Below are 18,877 nucleotides of genomic sequence, written 5' to 3'. Positions count from 1 at the left end.
CTGCTGAGCCAACTGGCCAGGACTGGGCAACCAATTTCATACCTGCCTTCTAATGCACCAGATTTAAGGTTATATTTGCTGCTGTGATTCAGCTTTATTTTTAGAGTCTTCAGCCCTGGCTCGTCTACTTTCTGTTCTTGTTTATTTAGTAGATGGATGTTAATAATTACTTTCCACACATTAACCAATTTCTGTTTTTATTCCTCTTTTTTAAATGGGAGGATACATTTTACTATCATATTAGTGTTTTTGTATAAAATACTGTTAATTATATGCATAAGCAATGACCACAATAGTGTGGTAAAGGCGGAGGGCTTTAGCAGGGAGAAGGGGGTAATTGGGAAAAGGGGGACATCTGTAATTCTTTCAACAATAATGATAAATTTTAAAAATAATAATAAAAAAATACTGTTAATAATTTTTTTTGGTAAGTACTGTATAATTTTTTGTGAGGATTTTTCTCCCAGTTAGCTTCTTAAGTATATATTATATATACTTATTAACTTGTATATATTATTTATATATTTAATCTTGTATATATTGAGCATGTAATGAAAATGAGTTTTTAATATTTTGGTCTTTGCTTAGAATGAATCTTTCCTATTTAATGATGATGTAATTAACAAACTAGGCAAGGCTGGGCAAAGATAGCCTAGAGATAGAGCAAAGATATCAGCTTTCCCCAAGAATATTTTCATCATAAATGTTGTTCCATACTAATCCAAACTTCAGAGCTCACTAGTATGAATTAATTATTTAATGAGGAAACCTAAATAGACAGGTCTAAGCAAGTTCTATAAGTGATGGCTCATTTCTCATATGGATGTATACTTTACAATCATAATTTTCCAATTAAAATATAAAATTGTGGGGTTTACTGAGACGTTTTGTTTATATTCATTTCCTCTAAGTGTCGCCAAGCCAGACGAACCAGATCTGAGGTCACATTGTTGTGGAAGAATAACCTTCCAATCATGGTGGAAGTGATGCTACTCCCAGACTGCTGCTACAGCGATGATGGGCCCACCACAGATGGGATTGATCTCAATGATCCTGCAATTAAGCAAGATGCATTGTTATTAGAAAGATGGGTATTGGAGCCAGTTCCTCGACAGTAAGTGGTAGAACTGAGTTTGAAGTTGTTCTTGGTAAATCAGGTTTTCCATAACTGTCTAACTTATTTTAATAATATATCTTTTTTGCCCTGGCCGGTTTGGCTCAGTGGTTAGAGTGTCGGCCCATGAACCAGTGAATTGCAGGTTCGATGCTGGTCAAGGTCACGGACCTCAGTTGCGGTTTGTCCTCGCCCCTGGCTGGGTCGTGAGGGAGGCAATCAGTTGATGTGGGTCTATCACATCGATGTTTTCTCTCTGTCTCTCTCTCTCCCTTCCTCCCACTCTTATCTGATAATAAGTAGGAAAATATCCTCAGGTAAGGAATAGTATAATAATAATAATAATAATAATAGGAAGAAGAAGAAGTCCTTTCTTAGAATCCCTCTATTTACGTAGTAAAATTTAGGTATTTAATACTGATATAACTTTAGGTGACACTGGTAAATCCACTCCTATGCTCTTAAAAGCAGACATTCTGAGTGATGTGTTTATTTCAGCTTCTATATTTCTAAAACTCAGTCATTTTGTACTTGCTGACGTTTAGATGATTTTTTTTTCACACTTCTCTTAGGAGTGGCGATCGATTTATTGAAGAAAAGACCCTTCTATTGGCTGTCCGCTCATTTGTGTTTTTCTCTCAATTAAGTGCGTGGCTGAGTGTTTCTCATGGTGCTATTCCACGAAATATTCTTTACAGGTATGTGTAGGCACAAGAAGGACAGTGTATTCAACTACATTGGTTAGCTACTGACTGATATTTTACTTTTACATATTTTATTTCCTTCATTTCTAAATATAAGTGGATACAATTTATTGACATTTTTCTCAAAGCAAGTTAGAGAAATGTTGATGTGAATCGGTATGAATTTTGTTTACTCGGTTAAATTTGATGAGGAATAGTTTTCAGAGAACTTGAATGCTTACTTTATAGAACCAACAGTGAACTTAGTGCTGCCATTATAAGTGAAGCAGAAAAACTTTCTAGGCTGCTGAATTTCCATAATTGCAGACTTAATTTTTGGCATTTTGATAACTACAAACATACAAACTGCTGAACAACTGTCTAATTGTCTCTTTAGGCAGGTGGCCATGAGACAGAGTATCTCTTAATCACTTTGCACAATAGAATTAGCTGAATCCATTTATTTAGTGGTAAATACTGAGTCCTTTTTTACCTTCTGTTTTGACAAGTAATTTTAAATTTTAATATTCTTGAGATTTAATGCTTAAGTGGTCTAGTGTTCTTAAAAAGATCATCTCTATTCCAAGCATAATCCACTGTACGTCTTATGTTGGTTTTATCAGAATGGCATGCATGGCAAAGTAGCTAAAAGTAAAACCGCAATCATAATTAATGCAAACAAAGATAACTATATAATATAGAATAGTGATACATATTTTATAACCCATTGATTCCATATTTTTCTGTGTGATTCTAGAATCAGTGCTGCTGATGTAGATCTACAGTGGAATTTCTCACAGGCTCCAATTGAACATGTGTTTCCTGTTCCCAATGTTTCTCACAATGTGGCCTTGAAAGTCAGCGTTCAGTCCTTGCCCAGACAATCTAATTACCCAGTTTTGACATGTAGTATTCACACTAATATTGGCCTTTATGAGAAAAGACTTCAAGAGCATGAACTGAAAGCCCATCAGCGCCGAAATTCTAATGAAGCAGAACAGTGTAGTACAAACAGTTCCCAGCGTCTGTGTAGTAAACAAACTTGGACCATGGCACCCGAAAGCGTATTACATGCAAAAAATGGCACCCCTCCAGAATATACTGCAGCTGTCAAAAATGGCAAACTATATCCAAGCACTGGCAGTCAATCTGACTGTGGAACTTGTCAAGCCAATATTCTGGGCTTCAGTGGTATCGGAGATAAAAAGTCACATGAAACATCAGTGAGAACTTTAAAATCATTTTCAGTGATTGACTCCAGTGTCTCTAGTCGCCAGAGTTCCTGGCAGTCAGTTGGTGAGACTAATCCTTTAGTATGCTCTTTAATTCAGGATCGACAAGAAGTCATTGCAAGAATTGCTCAGCATTTGATTCACTGTGATCCAAGCAGTTCACATGTTTCTGGACATGTATTTAATACACAAGAGCCTAGTTCACTTAATTCAAAACTTTTCCGGGTTCCACAAGAAAACGAAAATGTGAGAAAATGTAAAGAAGCTTTCTCCATTTCTTTTGGTAGTCCAGAGCTTACCTTCTTGGAAGACACCAATGAGGGGAAAATCCGAGTAAAACCAGAAATTCCTCAAAGTGAAACTTGCACTTCTAATGGTCTTTATTCTCATCGGTCTGTTGGTGAGACTAATCCTTTAATAGGCTCATTACTCCAGGAGCGGCAAGATGTTATTGCACGAATTGCTCAGCACCTGGAGCATATTGATCCAACGGCATCACATATACCCCGGCAATCACTCAACATGCATGACTCTGCTTTGGTTCCTTCTAAAGTGTTTAGGAGTTCATATGAAAACAAAAATTTGTTGAAGAAAAACAAGGACGATGCCTCTGTTTCCATTTCTAACACAAAATTTTCCTTGTTAGAAGACTGCAGTGAAGGAGAAAACTTAATACCTACTAAAATTTTTAGTGCTTTTAAATGCAGTAGTAAAGTCAAGTCCTCTTTGAAACCTCAAATAAAAAATCTATATCAGGACAATCCTAGTGAAGTCATCCAAAGTACATTTCAAGGGATACAGAACAAAGCCACAAGTTTACTGGCTTCTTCAAATATGTCTCATTGCAAAGAAAATAACTTAGATTTGACAATCAGATTGGAAAATACACTTTCTGGGTGTCAGTTTAAGGAGCAAGAAATTAGCAATGGAACTGATAAACGGTATTCAAATTGCAACAGTATTGATAAACAGATTTGCACAAATAAATATAAGGAAAAAATAATAAAAAATGAACATTGTAATCCAGAATCATTTAACAATCACCAATTTGATAATTCCAAAAATAATGACTCAGAAGGAAAAGTTACTGTATTGGAAATGTCTGGGTATTTGAACAAACAAGAAAATAAGTGCTCAAATAAACACTCGACAAGGCCTACAACATGCAAGCAAAATATGCAACTTAACAGTATAGAAAATTATCTCAGTAAAGATAAGGAAGATTTCAAATGCAAAAGGCTAAACCATTTAAAAAATGAACAGGATAAGAAAGAAGATCCAACTGATGAAAAATTTCAAAACTGCCCTCAGAGAAAGAGTATAAATGATGGTTTGTCTACATGTGAACAAATGAAGAATACAGAGGTGTTGGTGAGTAATATCTAATATTTCAAATATTCTTAAATATTTGTTACGGTTTGATTTTTGTTTACAGGAGGTCTAGTTGTAAAGGCCCAAGGTTCCCATTATCTATAGAACATACAGTCTCGCCCTGGCCTATTTGGGTCAGCGGTTAGAGCGTCAGCCCGCGGACTAGAGAGTCGCAGGTTTGATTCCAGTCAAGGGCACGTACCTCAGTTGCAGTTCGGTCCCTGGCCCTGGTTTGGATCATGTCGGAGGCACCCAATCTATGTGTCTGTCTCACATCAATGTTTCTCTGACCGCCCCCCCCCCCCCATCTGAAGATAAATGGAAAAATATACTCAGGTGAAGATTATTTTTTAAAAAACATACACTCTGATATAACAAACCTGCTACAGAACTAGTATTAATATCCTTGCAAATAACCCGCTCACTAGGTAAATTCTTCCTGTTGCCCTTTTTTGTTTATTTCAATATTATGAACAATTTCTGGAGAGTAAATAGGAGTCAGAAATAAAATGTATTTTAACTTAACATTTTTTTGTTTGTTTTAATTTTTTTATTGTTGACAGTCTTACAGATAGATGTCTCCCATTTTCTCCCCATTTTGCCCCCCTCCACCCAACCCACACCCCACCCCAGGCCTTCACCGCACTACTGTTGTGTCCACGAGTTATGCATATAATTCATATAAATTCCTTAGTTAATCTCTTCCTGTTCCCTCCCCTCCCAACAACTAAGATCTGTTATTCTGTTCCATACCTTAACATGTTGATTCATTGTTCTGGCAGTGTGCGACACAGTGGCTCATCGTGTTATGCCACTGCTCAGCTAAAGATGTTAGGAATATCTGCAGTGAAATCACTAGGCTGTTGGTCAAAACACCTGGGTTCCAGTCCTGACTTCACAAATTGGTCCTTGAGTGACACTGAATAAATCACATAACTTCTAAAAACCTCAGTCTTCTTCATTTTATTTTATTTTATTTTATTTTATTTTATTTTATTTTATTTTATTTTTGTTCAGATAGAGCGGGAGGGAGAGAGAGGAAGAGAGAGAGAGAGAGAGAAACATCAATGTGAAAGGGACACATTGAGTGGCTGCCACCCGCACGACCAACCAGGGCCGGGGACAAACTGCAACCGAGATACGTGCCCTTAGCGGGAACCGAACCCGAGTCTCTCTGTACCGCAGGCCAACGCTCCAACCGCTGAGCCAAACCGGCCAGGGCTCAGTCTTCTTCATTTTAAAATAAAATGGTTCAGCTGTGAGAGTGTCTGCCCGCGGACCAGAAAGACCCGGGTTTTGTTCCCACTAAGGGCATGTACCTCGGTTGCAGTTTGTCCCGGCCCCAGTTGGGGCCGTGTGGGTGACAGCCAGTCAATGTGTCTTTCTCACATCGATGTTTCTCTCTCTCTCTCTTCGTCCCTCTCTCCCGCCCGCTCTATCTGAAGATAAATGCAAAAATGTCCATGGGTGAGGATTTAAAAAAAAAAAAAGTTAAAAAAAATGTCTCTTTTGCCTGTCTCAGAGTTGTAGTGACAATCAAATAATAGATTTTAAAATATTTTGTAAACCTTTAATGCACAATGTAAATAAAATATATTTTTTTCAATTATATTCCACTAAACCACTTTTTAACCTTAGAATATTATTAGGCTCAAATTTTATGTATTTCTCTAAGTAGTATCACAAATTTATATCTCAGGTATATAGAAAACTTGATTCAAAACTGAATGACTTAGTTTATCTTCTTCCTCACTCAAATTTATTTTGCTGGACATTAGAGTTTTAAAATAGTGCCATGTTTACAATTTATGTTCTTAAACAGAAGATCTCATCTCTTTAACATGTGGGTTTAATCAAATGGTAGTTTCTAATTTCTTAAAACTATAATTGTCTCAAAAAGCTACCTTGGCCTTAAGAATATCAGCTTTCCGTGATCCTTTCTGGAACCTAAGAGGGAGGCTTACTTTGGCCCTGGTATTTTTCAAGCCATTAAGTTTTATTTTTTCATGCACTTGTTAAAAATGTAATCATGTAGCCTTCGCTGGTTTGGCTCAGCAGTTAGAGCGTCGGCCCATGGACTGGAGAGTCTTGGGTTCAGTTCCTGCTAAGGGCATGTACCTTGGTTGCAGTTTGTCCCCGGCCTCAGTTGGGGTCATGTGGGTGGCAACCACTCAGTGTGTCTCTCTCACACTGATGTTTCTCTCTCTTCCTCCCACTCTCCCTCTCACTCTATCTGAAGATAAATGCAAAAACGTCCTCAGGTAAGGATAAAAAAAAAGGTGTAATCATGTAGCCCAGGCAGATGTGGCTCAGTTGGTTGAGCATCGTCCCCTGCACGAAGAGGTCCCCTGTTCGATTCCTCATCAGGGCACATGCCCTATTTGCAGGCTCGATCATGTAGCATTTACTGTGTGTCCAGGCTCTCTTCTGAATATTTTACCGATGTTGACTGACTTAAATTAATACTTCAAATTCACTATAAAGTATTATGTTCTGATTTATTTATTTAATTGATTTGTTGTTCCACTTAGTTATGCATTCATTGGTTAATTCCTGGATATGCTCTGACTAGGGATCAAACCTGCAACCTTGGTGTATCAGGATGATGCTCTAACCAAATGAGCTGCCGCGCCAAGGCTATGTTCTATTATTGACTCAAATTTACAAATGAGAACCCTAACCCTGGAGAGGTTAAGTAACTTGCCTAAGATCACAAAGTAATGGTAGTAAATGGTAGAGCCAGAACCCAAATTAGTCTTTTCTGATTTTTATTCATATGTTTTTATGAATTTTTGATCTTTGGGTATAAACTTGTGTAAATTCTTAAGAATTAGCCGATTTCCTGTTTTACTTCAAAAATGTGGTACTATATTAGATATATTTTATTTTTTTAAATATGTACTTATTGATTTTTTTAGAGAGAGAGGAAGGGAGAAAGAGATAGAAACATTGATGTGAGAGAGAAACTTTGCTTGGCTACCTCCTGCACGCCACCTACTGGGGATTAAGCCCACACCCCAGGCATGTGCCCTGACCCAGAATTGAACTGGGACCTCTCAGTCAATAGGACAATGCTCAATCCACTGAGCCACACTGGTCAGGCTGTATTAGATATATTTTAAAATTCATGTTTGTTATATTGCTATATATTATGCCCCACCAATTTATATCCTCTGAGAATGCCTCTTGATATTTACATAGTTTTATATTTTAGATTATGCTATTTTTTTACCTGTGAGTAGTTGTTTTTATTTTCACAAATGAAAACAATCAAATATTACCTTACTAGATGCTAGAATCCAAATATTTATAAATGTGACCAGATGTTGATAAAGTATTTGAACAAACTTTCTTTAGAATATTTGAATTTATTCAGCATCTTAGAAAAAAACTTAGACAAAGTTTTCTGATTAAAGTGTGTGTATATATGTATGTGTATGTAGAGATACAGATATATAGATCACTAGCTTCATCACCAAGGATGTAGTAACCTCAGTACATATTAGAAATAAGTCTAAGACCAAAAAATATTGAAATCAAATTCTTTTCCCAGCAGAGGACTATGCCACTGAAACATTCAAATGTCTGGCGGAAACATAATTTTCATTCCTTGGATGGAACCTTAACCAGAGCCTTTCATCCTCGGACTGGATTGCCTCTTCTTTCAAGTCCTGTAAGTATTTTTCTCCGATCTCATGTTTAAAACTTGCAACTATCTAAAATGTTTGCAAATCATTTATCAGCATCATTCCAGTGTAAAAATCACTATAGACTTCTATTCAATATGGTGCACTGAGTTGATGCAGGAAGACCTCCTTCTTCCTTCCCAAACACAGAAATCCTGGGTAAAACATAACACGACTTATAAACACATACTAATATAGTATAAGAGCAAGAAAGGAACACATCTGAATACTTGGGCAAATTATAGCCCTCTAGGATATCTGACTTAAGATAGAGCTATGGTTTAATGCCCCTGCCGGGACAGGAGTCAGGGCTGCAAGTCTGCTCCAGTCATAGCTGGGACCTAAAAACCAGACTATTCATAAAACTTGAAACAAGGTTGAACTGCCCTTCTAGAACTGGGAGAGAAGGAAAAAATTCACCTATATACTTAAGGGTACAACAGGGAGGTGTATAGTGGGTAGGAAAATGAGCCCCCAAAAAGAATTTTTACTTAAACCTAAGCCACCCATGATAGGAGTTCTGAATTTGTGCTGTCTGTGAGGTTCAGAAACATCTAGATAAGAAATAACCATAATCTAAATAGAAACCTGTGAAATCCATTGAGTCCAAGCAGAAGAAACATGAAACTATCCCACATCTATAACCCGTAGCACCAAGCATTTATTTTCATGGAAAATAACTCTTGCTGAAGATGATCTCAGAGGAAAAACACCACAAAGCACCGTAAAAGAATTGGCACAAGCAAGAAATGGGAGAATTCACATTTAGGAATCCTGTTATCAGAGCAACCTGAGAGTAAAAAATAATTCTGTTTAAAATGTTCCAAGAAATAAATGAAGATAAAGATGGGGGATTAAGATGAAAGAACATGTGGATTTGAAAGAGAACTAAATAGACATTCTAAATATGAAAAAATATTATAATTGAAGTATACACACAAGTGTACGTACAGATGGATTAAACAGTGGACTAGAATTAGATGAATAGAGAGTTAGTCAATGGATTAGACAGATATTAAGAAAGCACTTAGAAGAAAAAAAAAGAAAAGGAAGTATTTAGAATGATGCATAGAGCCCTGGCCTGTTTGGCTCAGCGGTTGGAGCTTCAGCCAGCAGACCAGAGAGTCCCGGGTTTGGTTTCCGCTAGGGCACAAACCAAAAACAAACAAACCAAAAAAGCCCAAAAACAAAAAAATAGAATGATGCATAGAAAGGAAGAGGGTAAAATATGAAAGCCATGGAAGATAAAACGAGATTCTCAATAAAAATCTAGTAGAAATTCTAACAGGAGGACTAGATAGAATAAGGAAAAGGCAGTATTCATAGAAATAAAGGTAGAGACCTTTCCAGAATTGAATGAGAGTTTAGATTGAAATTTTCACATTAAGTGCTGACTACAAAAAATAGCATGGTGTAGTTGTACAACTCAAAAATACTGAGGTTGTATAGACTTTCAGTATCATCTGTTTTTTCTTAGTCACAGTTAGACTAATCATTCAGATACTTGTACATACTTAATATTAATTCTAGAAACATCTGTCTAACTTGCATGTTGTATATGATTTTACCTTTAATTTACACTTGGGTCATTCATTTTTAGGATATTTTGAGCTAGACGGTCATTTGTATACTGTGGTGCTTCTAACTCCAGAGTATAGTGTTTTTCAAATCTGTTGGCTGTGAAGCCCCAGGTTGCTTAGAAATGTGCAGCACAGTGGGAATATGCAGAGGAGCAGCACAGCTGGCCAGACCCCAGGCTCTCCTTGCCATTTAATTCTTCTTTTTACTTTAAAGCGATAAGTCTTTTATTTCCACTCCCCAAATACAGAAGTATATAAAATAAAAACATCTTATTATATATTGGAATTCTGTGTAGGGTTTGGTTTTAGAAAAAACTGGTCCTGCTTCTTTAAAAAAATTTCAAAACCTGGTAAAAGTGCTTTTATTAATCATGTTTTTTTCCAAACTAGCTAATAAAATAAGAAAAAAACAATATGTAATAAAGAGCATGATTTTAAGTAAGCTGATATGGGAGAAAGTTTATTATTTTTAAGACACAATTAACTCTATTTTGAAAACTATTCTGTCAATTCAAGAAAAATTATAGTCTTTATTAATTTCACAAATGATTATTTTGGCCTTAGGTTCCTCAAAGAAAGACACAATCAGGTTGCTTTGATCTCGATTCTTCGTTACTGCATCTGAAAAGCTTATCATCTAGAAGGTATTTATCTTAAAATTCATTTGTGTATATGAAATAGTATTATACAAAATTCTGGCCTTTTATAATAAATAATGTTAGCTCTAAAAAAATAAACAGAAATCTTATTTTCCAATTGGTTTTAACATTTAAGTGGGTTTGTACATTTCTGGTCATTCACCTCTTCTTTTGCCCTACACTGCTTTGCAAAAAACCCTCGGCATTTGTTCCATGTTGTCATATAATACTGTCATTCTTTTTACTTTTTTTAATATAATTTTACTGATTTTAGAGAGCAACATCAATCGGTTGCTTCTCATCCCCCTGTCTGGGGATTGAACCTGCAACCTTTTAGTGCACAGGACAACTCTCAACTAAATGAGCCACACCAGCCAGGGATAATACTGCCATTCTTTTTAAAAAAATATTTTATTGATTTTTTTAAAGAGAGAGGAAGGGAGAGAGAGAGAGAGAGAGAGAGAGAGAGAGAGAGAGAGAGAAACATCGATCGGCTGCCTCCTGCACACCCCCTACTAGGGATCAAGCCCGAAACCTGGCCATGTGCCCTGACCCGTAATGGAACCGGGACCTCTCAGTCCATGTGACGATCCTCAATCCACTAAGCCACACTGGCCAGGCAATACTGTCATTCTTTCTTTTTTAAATATATTTTTATTGATTTTTTTAGAGAGAGTGAGGAAGGGGGAGAGAGAGAGAGAGACATCAATGAGAGAGAGAAACATCGATTGGCTGCCTCCTGCACACCTCCACTGGGGATCAAGCCTGCAACCCGGGCATGTGCCCTGATAGTGAATCAAACCAGGACCTCTCAGTCCATGGTACACAGCTCAGTCCACTGAGCCACATCAGCCGGGCAGTGTCATTCTTTAATAACATAATTTTGCCCTTATATTCAGATTTTTAACGGAAAACAAAGATTGATATAGGAGACTGCATTATTATATATTCCAGTAGATGCCATTATGTGATATGTTATAAATTCCACCATGAAACCTTCCAGGATGTTATATATATTCTTTATCAAATATTATAATAATGATTATAAAATCTAATCAGGAATGTTAAACTATATTTCACATCTTAAAATTTGGTTAGATTAATTTTTTGTTAACGCTAGTTTAAGTCAATTTAATTAGATTATAATACAGCAGTAAATTAGAAAATATTGTGGTTAATATCCATTTGCTGACTTCTTTTTTTTTTTTTTAAGTCCTCAGCTATGTTTAAACACTGAAGACGATCCAGAAATCCATGAAAAACCATTTCTGAGTTCTAGTGCTCCACCTATAACAAGTCTTAGTCTCCTAGGAAATTTTGAGGTAATGTTTTTTTTGGAAACTATTTTAAGAGTTGAAGTTTCTTAAGCTAAACCTAGTGTATAATTTATGTCATTTGTTTATGAAAGGGAAATAAATGGTTTGTGTTTTTCCAAAGTCTGGAAATCACCTTCTTGCCTTCCTTTTTCTTATTCCTTTCCCCTTTCCCTTTCCTGAGAAGTGAAGTTGGGAGAATTGTTAGCAGTGATATCTTAGAACTGGATAGCTGGTAGAGGAGACAGAGAACTTCATTTAATCAGGTTGGATTGGACTATCTGCTGCTCTAGCTGCAGGATAGACTTGACTCACTTTTGCAATTTCTCTGTATATCTAAATCTATTCTAAAATAAAATTATTTTTTTTTTCTAATATATTTTTATTGATTTTTTTTTTTCATCCTCACCTGAGGGAGGACATTTTTTTGCATTTATCTTCAGATAGAACGGGAAGGAAAGAGGAAGGGAGAGAGAGAGAAACATGGATGTGAGAGAGACACACCAAGTGGTCACCACCCACACGACCCCAACGGGGCCAGGGACAAACTGCAACCAAGGCATGTGCCCTTAGTGGGAACCAAACCCGGGGCTCTCTGGTCTGCAGGCTGACGCTCTAACTGCTGAGCCAAACTGGCCAGGGCTTTATTGATTTTTTTATAAGGGAGAGGAAGGAAGGGAGAGAGAGATAAAAACATCAATGTAAGAGAGAAAAATTGATTAGATGCCTTATGCACGTCCCCCTACTGGGGATCGAGCCCACAGCCTGGCCATGTGCCTTGACTGGGAATCAAACCAGGACCACTCAGTCCATGGGACGATGCTCAACCCACTGAGACACACTGGCCAGGCATTTTTTTTTTTTAAATCAAATGATTAAAGGTCTCCAGTACATGTACTGCTTTATTTAGTATGGATATTTCTACTTGGGATCAAGTGTATTATTATGGGTTTGGTTGTCATTAATTAGAAAAAAGCCTTAAACATGAACTGGTTAGTGACATTTTGAAAGTTATTTTAGCCTGGCTGGTGTAGCTCAGTGATTGAGCATGGACCCATTTACCAAGAGGTCACCAATTCAATTCTCAGGCAGGGCACATGCCCAGGTTATGGGCCCAATCTCCAGTGGGGGGCATGCTGGAGGTGGCCAATTGATGTTTTCTCATCGATGTTTCTATCTCTCCCTCTCTCCTCTTTCCTCTCTCTCTCTAAAAATCAATTAAGAAAAATAATAAGTAAATAAAAGTTATTTTCATTGGTAATTTTTATGGGAAAAGAAGTTAAAATTTGTGGTGTGGTTTTTTTGTTTTGTTTTTTTAAATCTCACTCGAGTATATTTATTCCATTGATTTTTAGATAGATTGGAAGGGAGGGAGAGAGGGGAGAGATTGAGGGGGAAAAAGAGAGAGAGGGAGAGAAACATCAATGAGACACATCGATTGGTTGCCTCCTGCACCTGCCCCAACTGGGGCCAGGATCGAACCTGCAACCCAAGTATGTGCCTTTGATTGTGAATCAAACCCACAACCCTTCGGTGCATGTGCTGACACTCTAACCACTGCCCCATACTGGCCAGGGCTGTATTTTTAAAATATATTTTATTGATTTTTTTTAGAGAAGAAAGGAGAGAGAGATACATCGATGGGCTGCCTCCTGCATGCCCACTGCTGGGGATCAAGCTGGCAACCCAGGCATGTTGAGGCTATCTTTCAAAGTTTTAGTAGCAACAAAAGAAAATATATTTTATGTTATGTTGATCTCTTTTTCATGTCACTGTCCAAGGTGTCAGTTCAGAGATGTTGATCTCTCTATTCTTGTTTGTCATCAGTTTAAAATTACATAAGGCTGCCCTGGTCTGTTTGGCTCAGGGGTTAGAGCTTTGGCCTGTGGAACAAAGAGTTGTGGGTTCGATTCCTGGTCAAGAGCAGGTACCTGGTTGCAGGTTCTCAACCCCCAGCCCTCGATGGGGTTGAATGGGAGGCAACCAATCGGTGTGTCTCTCTCACATCGATATTTATTTCCCTCCTTCCCTCCCTTCCTCTCTCGCACTCTAAAAAAAAAAATCAATGGAAAAATACCCTCAGGTTTGGATAAACTACAACAAAAAATTTAAATAAATAAATAAAATTACATAAGGCTATTATAAGGGTCAGGTCCTCTGAAACCTTTGATTAGTATATTCAAGAACATTTATGAGGGGAAAAGAGAGCTTTGATATGTGGAAATTTTAGGAAAGGGAGAATGGTTAAAAGATCAGTACAGTGTTCTTTTTACACGATTCTGTGCAGATATGCATAAATTTTCATGTGGTTTCAGTAGAAAATCACAGAGAAGTTCTGCGACTGTCCAACTCATAGGTCCTCTTTAATTTATAATGAAGTAGACGCTCTCCCCAATAAATCCCTGAGGATATTTATTTCATGCAGTGAATTTAACTTTCTGTTAGCAGTTTTAAAAAGGGGAGAAGATAGACTTGAATAAATAAACTGACACACAGGTCTTATTTCATGAAACAGGGCAAAACCTTACCCTGCAAAGTTGTGGAGGGAAATCCGGATGTTTTGACATTATTTGGGGGGTTTAGGTGTAGTCTAGAAACACATTGACAGAGTAACGCCCAAATAGAAGGCTGTCTATCTGATTTCTTAGACTAGTTATTTTTTCTTGCTACCATTTAGAATTTACTATCTGATAAGGGGTTAATATCCAAAATATACAACAAACTTATACAACTCAATAGCCTCTCGCCTCTCCCAGTTATTTTTTTTGAATTAAAGGTTTCTACTCCAAAAACCTTTCTTCATACATTCCTCATCTGTCTTGTGAATCTCTTCTTCATCAGTTCAGTCCAGCACAATACTGACAACCATTAGAAATGGGTTATTTTTTTCCTGCATGAGGGAACCCCAGTAATTTCTATCACTATAAAATAGCTTGCATTTTCTAAAATTTTATATAAGTAGAGTCATTCAGTATATTCTCTTGGAGTGGGGGGTCAGGAGTTTCTTTCATTCACCATTATTTTTAAGTTATCCGTGTTGTCCTATGCATCAAAAGTTCATTCCTTTTTATAGCTATTATGTGGATATAGCACAGTTTGTTTATTGATGCACTTGATTCTAGACATTTGGGTCATTTTCAGTTTTAAGGTATTACAACTAAAGCTGCTATGAATATTCATGTTTTTGTGTGAACAGAAGTTTTTATTTCACTTGGGTAGCTACCTAGGAATGGAATGTCTGGGTAGTATGGTTAGGTGTATGTTTCACTTTTAAGAAATCACCAAACTGCCTGGCCAGTGTGGCTGAGTAGATTGAGCATCGTCCCAGGGACTGAGCGGTCCTGGTTTGATTCCTGGTCAGTCAGGGCACATGCCCTGGTTTCGATCCTCAGTAGGGGGTGTGCAGGAGGCGGCCGATTGATATACCTCACATTGATGTTTCTATCTCTCCCTCCCTTCCTCTATAAAATATTAATTAAAAAAAAACTTTTTTTTTTTTTAAAACGAAAGAAAAGAAACTTCCAAGCTATTTTCCAAACTAGTTAAACCATTTTTAATTCCCACCAGCAGTGTATGACAGTTCTAGTTCCTCTACATCCTTGCCAATGTTTGCAATGGTCAGTCTTTTTTTTTTAATCTAAGGATGTGTTTAAATGAGTTTCCTTAAGGCCAAACTGTATTTTCCAAATTTAGATTCCATGAAATTATCTTATATCCTTTTATTTTATTTTTCATTTACAGTTTACATTCAATATTATTCTGTATTAGTTTCAGGTACACAACATAGTGGTTAGACAATCATATACTTTACAAAATGTTACCCCCGATATTTCCATTGCCCACCTGACACCATACATAGTTTTTGTAATATTATCAACTGTATTTCTTATGTTGAACTTGACGTCTCCATGACTATTTTGTAACTACCAATTTGTACTTCTTAATCCCTTTATCTTTTTCACTCAGTCCTCCGACCCCTCTCCTCTGGCAGCCATTATTCTGTTCTTTGTTCATTTATTTTGTTCTTTAGATCCCACATATAAGTGAAATCATAAGATATTTCAAAGGTCAGTCTTTTTATTTTATCCATTCTAGTGTGTGTATAATGCTATTGTACTGTAGTTTTTTGTTTTCTTTTTTGAGTGAGAGAAAGAAGCAGCAGTTGGTTGCCTCCCACACGAGGATCAAATCCACAACCTGGGTATGTGCCCTGACTGGGAATCGAACCTGCCACCTCCTTTTGGTGCATGGGAGGATGTTCCAACCAAGTGAACCACACCAGCCAGGGCTCATACTGTAGTTTCATTTTATTTTTTTAATTTTTGGGTTTTTTTATTGATATTAGAGAGAGGGGGGATGGGCAGGGGAAAGAGAGATAGAAACATTGATGGGAGGAAACATCCATAGGCCGCCTCCTGCATGCCCCCCACTGGGGATCGAGCCCACAACCTGGGTAGGTGCTTTGACTGGGAATCGACCCGGTGACCTCTTGGTGTATGGGTCAACACTCAACCACTGAGCCACACCGACTGGGCTTAGAGAAACATTTATTATCTACTATGTGTTGTGCTGTGTGCTATAAAGACAAAGCTAAATGATAAAATTCCTGCCTTATGGAAGTTTACAGTCTACTGAAAAAGATGGATATGTAAATCAATTTTAACCCAAGAAATAGAAGTTTCCTCAGTCTTCATATGCCCACTCTGTCTGCTAAGAGATTGGGGAAAGTTTTGCTGAGGAATTGTCAGTTGAGCTTGGCTACAAACGAAGAATAGGAATTTGCCAAGTAAATTAGTGTGGGGAGTAGCAAGGGATTCCAGACAGAGGGAACTACAGGTACAAAGGTACATGTGCCAAAGTAATAAAAGAGTCTGGAGATGTTTTAAAGCATCAAGCAGAACTGGAGCATGGGACTCTGCAGGTGGGGAGGGATGAAGCAAGAAAGGTACAGGGGGCTTACATGCCATGCTATAAAGATTTGACTTCATCCTGTAGATATCAGAAACACAAAGTTTTTAACCTGGTGAGTGATATAAGACATTGAACAAAAAAGAAAGACAACATTGGCATTGATACAGGGGATTTATTAGAGACGGAAAGACTACTTAGATGTTACATTTGTTTGGAAGAAAGGTGGTGAGAGCCTGAGTGAGCTTAGTTAGTGGTGGTCAGAGAAGAGCTGAGGCCATTTGAGTGAGACATCAAATCACCAGGCTATGGATTGGATTGATTTCAGGGCAGGAAGAAGATAGGGAAGGTTGTTGTGATATGGGTCTCTTGATCTTATCTTTTTGACCAGGAGACTTTAGAATTACCGATTCACTATTTCAGATTTAGAGTATACTACAGGCTATCAGACTCACAAGGCTTGCAGAGTTCCTTTTCAAAGAATAACTGAACAAAAAATGCTATTCATATAGTATCATATATGCGTGCATATATGTGTTGGTGTATGCATGTGAGAGCTTGTGCAAGATTTAAAATGTTTCTCATACCTGGAAAGATAAACTCTAAATTGTTAAAATGGTTTTATCTCAACAAGTGAGATTGGAAGAGATGGACAAGGATCTTTACTGTTTGTAATTCTGTACATTTAAATTTTTTAATATATGTCACATACGCCAGTAATTTTTTCTTTTAAAGAGCAATTATTTCTCGGTTAAATTTATAAGTGCTTGGCTTTCTCTTTTGATGGAAGTTCTGTATATGACCTAGGACCAGCAGGTGTGGCTCAGTGGTTGAGCGTCGACCCATGCACAAAGAGGTTGCCGGTTTGATTCCCTAGTCAGGGCACATGCCCAGGTTGTAGGCCCGATCCTCAGTGTCGGGCATACAAAAGGTGGCCAATTAATGTTCTCTCTCATCGATGTTTCTGTCTCTCTCTCCCTTTCTCTTCCTCTCTCTCTAAAATCAATAAAGAAAAAAAAATGTTTATATATGACGTAGTAACAAGTTTACAAGTGCTTCTCTGTAGCTAGTACCATGAATAGGCTCTGTGAGGATCAACAAAATTTCTGATATTATACCTGCTCTGGTAGAGTTTTTGTTGTTGTTGTTTACAGAAATAAGAATAGCACATTAAACAATTAGGTCTAACTAATGATAAAACTCCAGGATAGTTCAGCATGGGTTGGAATAGTGAGAGGAGGCCAAGCTTTATAAAATGGTAGGAGATGGATGGAGGAAGGGTTAATTTTAGGTCAGATGAACCTCAGAAATGAGGGCACTGCAGTGACAGCAACCACTTTTCTAGTGTCTGAAGGAATAGTAATGCATTTCTTTAATTAGAAAACAAAATGAATGTGTTAACTTTTAAAGTTTTTATCTTGAAAATGATTTTGTCTCCCAGGAATCTGTCTTGAACTATCGTTTAGATCCTCTCGGCATTGTTGATGGTTTTACTGCGGAGGTAGGGGCAAGTGGTGTTTTCTGCCCTACACATTTGATTCTGCCGGTTGAAGTGTCATTCTACAGTGTCTCAGATGATAATGCTCCCTCTCCGTATATGGCAAGTATTTTTTAAAATTGTTTTTTTCTGCTAAAATCAACCAAGGTAATGACAAATGTCTTTAAGTTTAAAGAGATTGAGGACTGCTTTGGTGCAATGCTTGAAAATACAAAGTAGTTCCTAAGAGAAGATTAAAGGCTGAATAGAGACACATTAATATACCAAACGACATGTTACCTCACAACTTATTTCTGAGTGGGCTGTAACAATAGATATCCTCTTTTGCATTTGACAGTAGTGTTGGAAATTTACTTGTTTCTATGTAATTTGAAAAAATGATAAAAATGTTATTACTGACACTGTAATTCCATATCTTGCTGAGTTCACACAAATTCTCTAGTGCTTACTGTGTGCTCTGCTCCCACAAAGGTTGCCTTCACATGTGATCTTCATCTCAGTAGAATTGAGGTAAAGATTTGGTAACCTAAGGTTTCGGTGAGGCCCTTTTACCCACTTTCTCCTGTTTAGTTTGTCTTTGGACCATTTTATTGTAATCCTAGGGTCCTTGAGAATATTAGTTATTTCTGACTGCATGCTAATGTTTTACTGGAGACTAACATAGTTAAGGGGAATTAGAGAAGTTTTTAGCCTTATAGTCCAATTATTTCATCTTTCCCTTTTTATTTATTTTTTGGTTAATTCTCACTTGGGGATAATTTTCCATGAATTTTTAGATAGAGTGGAAGGGAGGGAGAGAGAGAAAACATTGATTGGTTGCCTCCTGTACTACCTCAAACAGGGTTCAAACCTGC

The 18,877-nt window shown here is 37.3% G+C and overlaps 1 protein-coding gene across 2 annotated transcripts in view; it reads left to right on the top strand.

The window, feature by feature from the left end:
- FAM214A (family with sequence similarity 214 member A) overlaps nucleotides 1-18,877 on the top strand; it is a 95,055-nt gene that overhangs the window by 62,859 nt on the left and 13,319 nt on the right. For both annotated transcript variants that reach the window (XM_036252875.1, XM_036252868.1), the window contains 7 exons: nucleotides 912-1,114; nucleotides 1,687-1,812; nucleotides 2,555-4,400; nucleotides 7,954-8,073; nucleotides 10,231-10,310; nucleotides 11,518-11,626; nucleotides 17,967-18,125. In XM_036252875.1, coding sequence (XP_036108768.1) covers nucleotides 912-1,114; nucleotides 1,687-1,812; nucleotides 2,555-4,400; nucleotides 7,954-8,073; nucleotides 10,231-10,310; nucleotides 11,518-11,626; nucleotides 17,967-18,125 — 2,643 coding nt within the window. The remainder of the gene's footprint in view (nucleotides 1-911; nucleotides 1,115-1,686; nucleotides 1,813-2,554; nucleotides 4,401-7,953; nucleotides 8,074-10,230; nucleotides 10,311-11,517; nucleotides 11,627-17,966; nucleotides 18,126-18,877) is intronic.

Source organism: Molossus molossus, unplaced genomic scaffold (assembly GCF_014108415.1).
Source record: "Molossus molossus isolate mMolMol1 unplaced genomic scaffold, mMolMol1.p scaffold_m16_p_1, whole genome shotgun sequence".
NCBI lineage: Eukaryota > Metazoa > Chordata > Mammalia > Chiroptera > Molossidae > Molossus > Molossus molossus.
The sequence above is the reverse complement of the archived record's forward strand: the minus strand, read 5'-3'. Positions and strand labels throughout refer to the sequence as shown.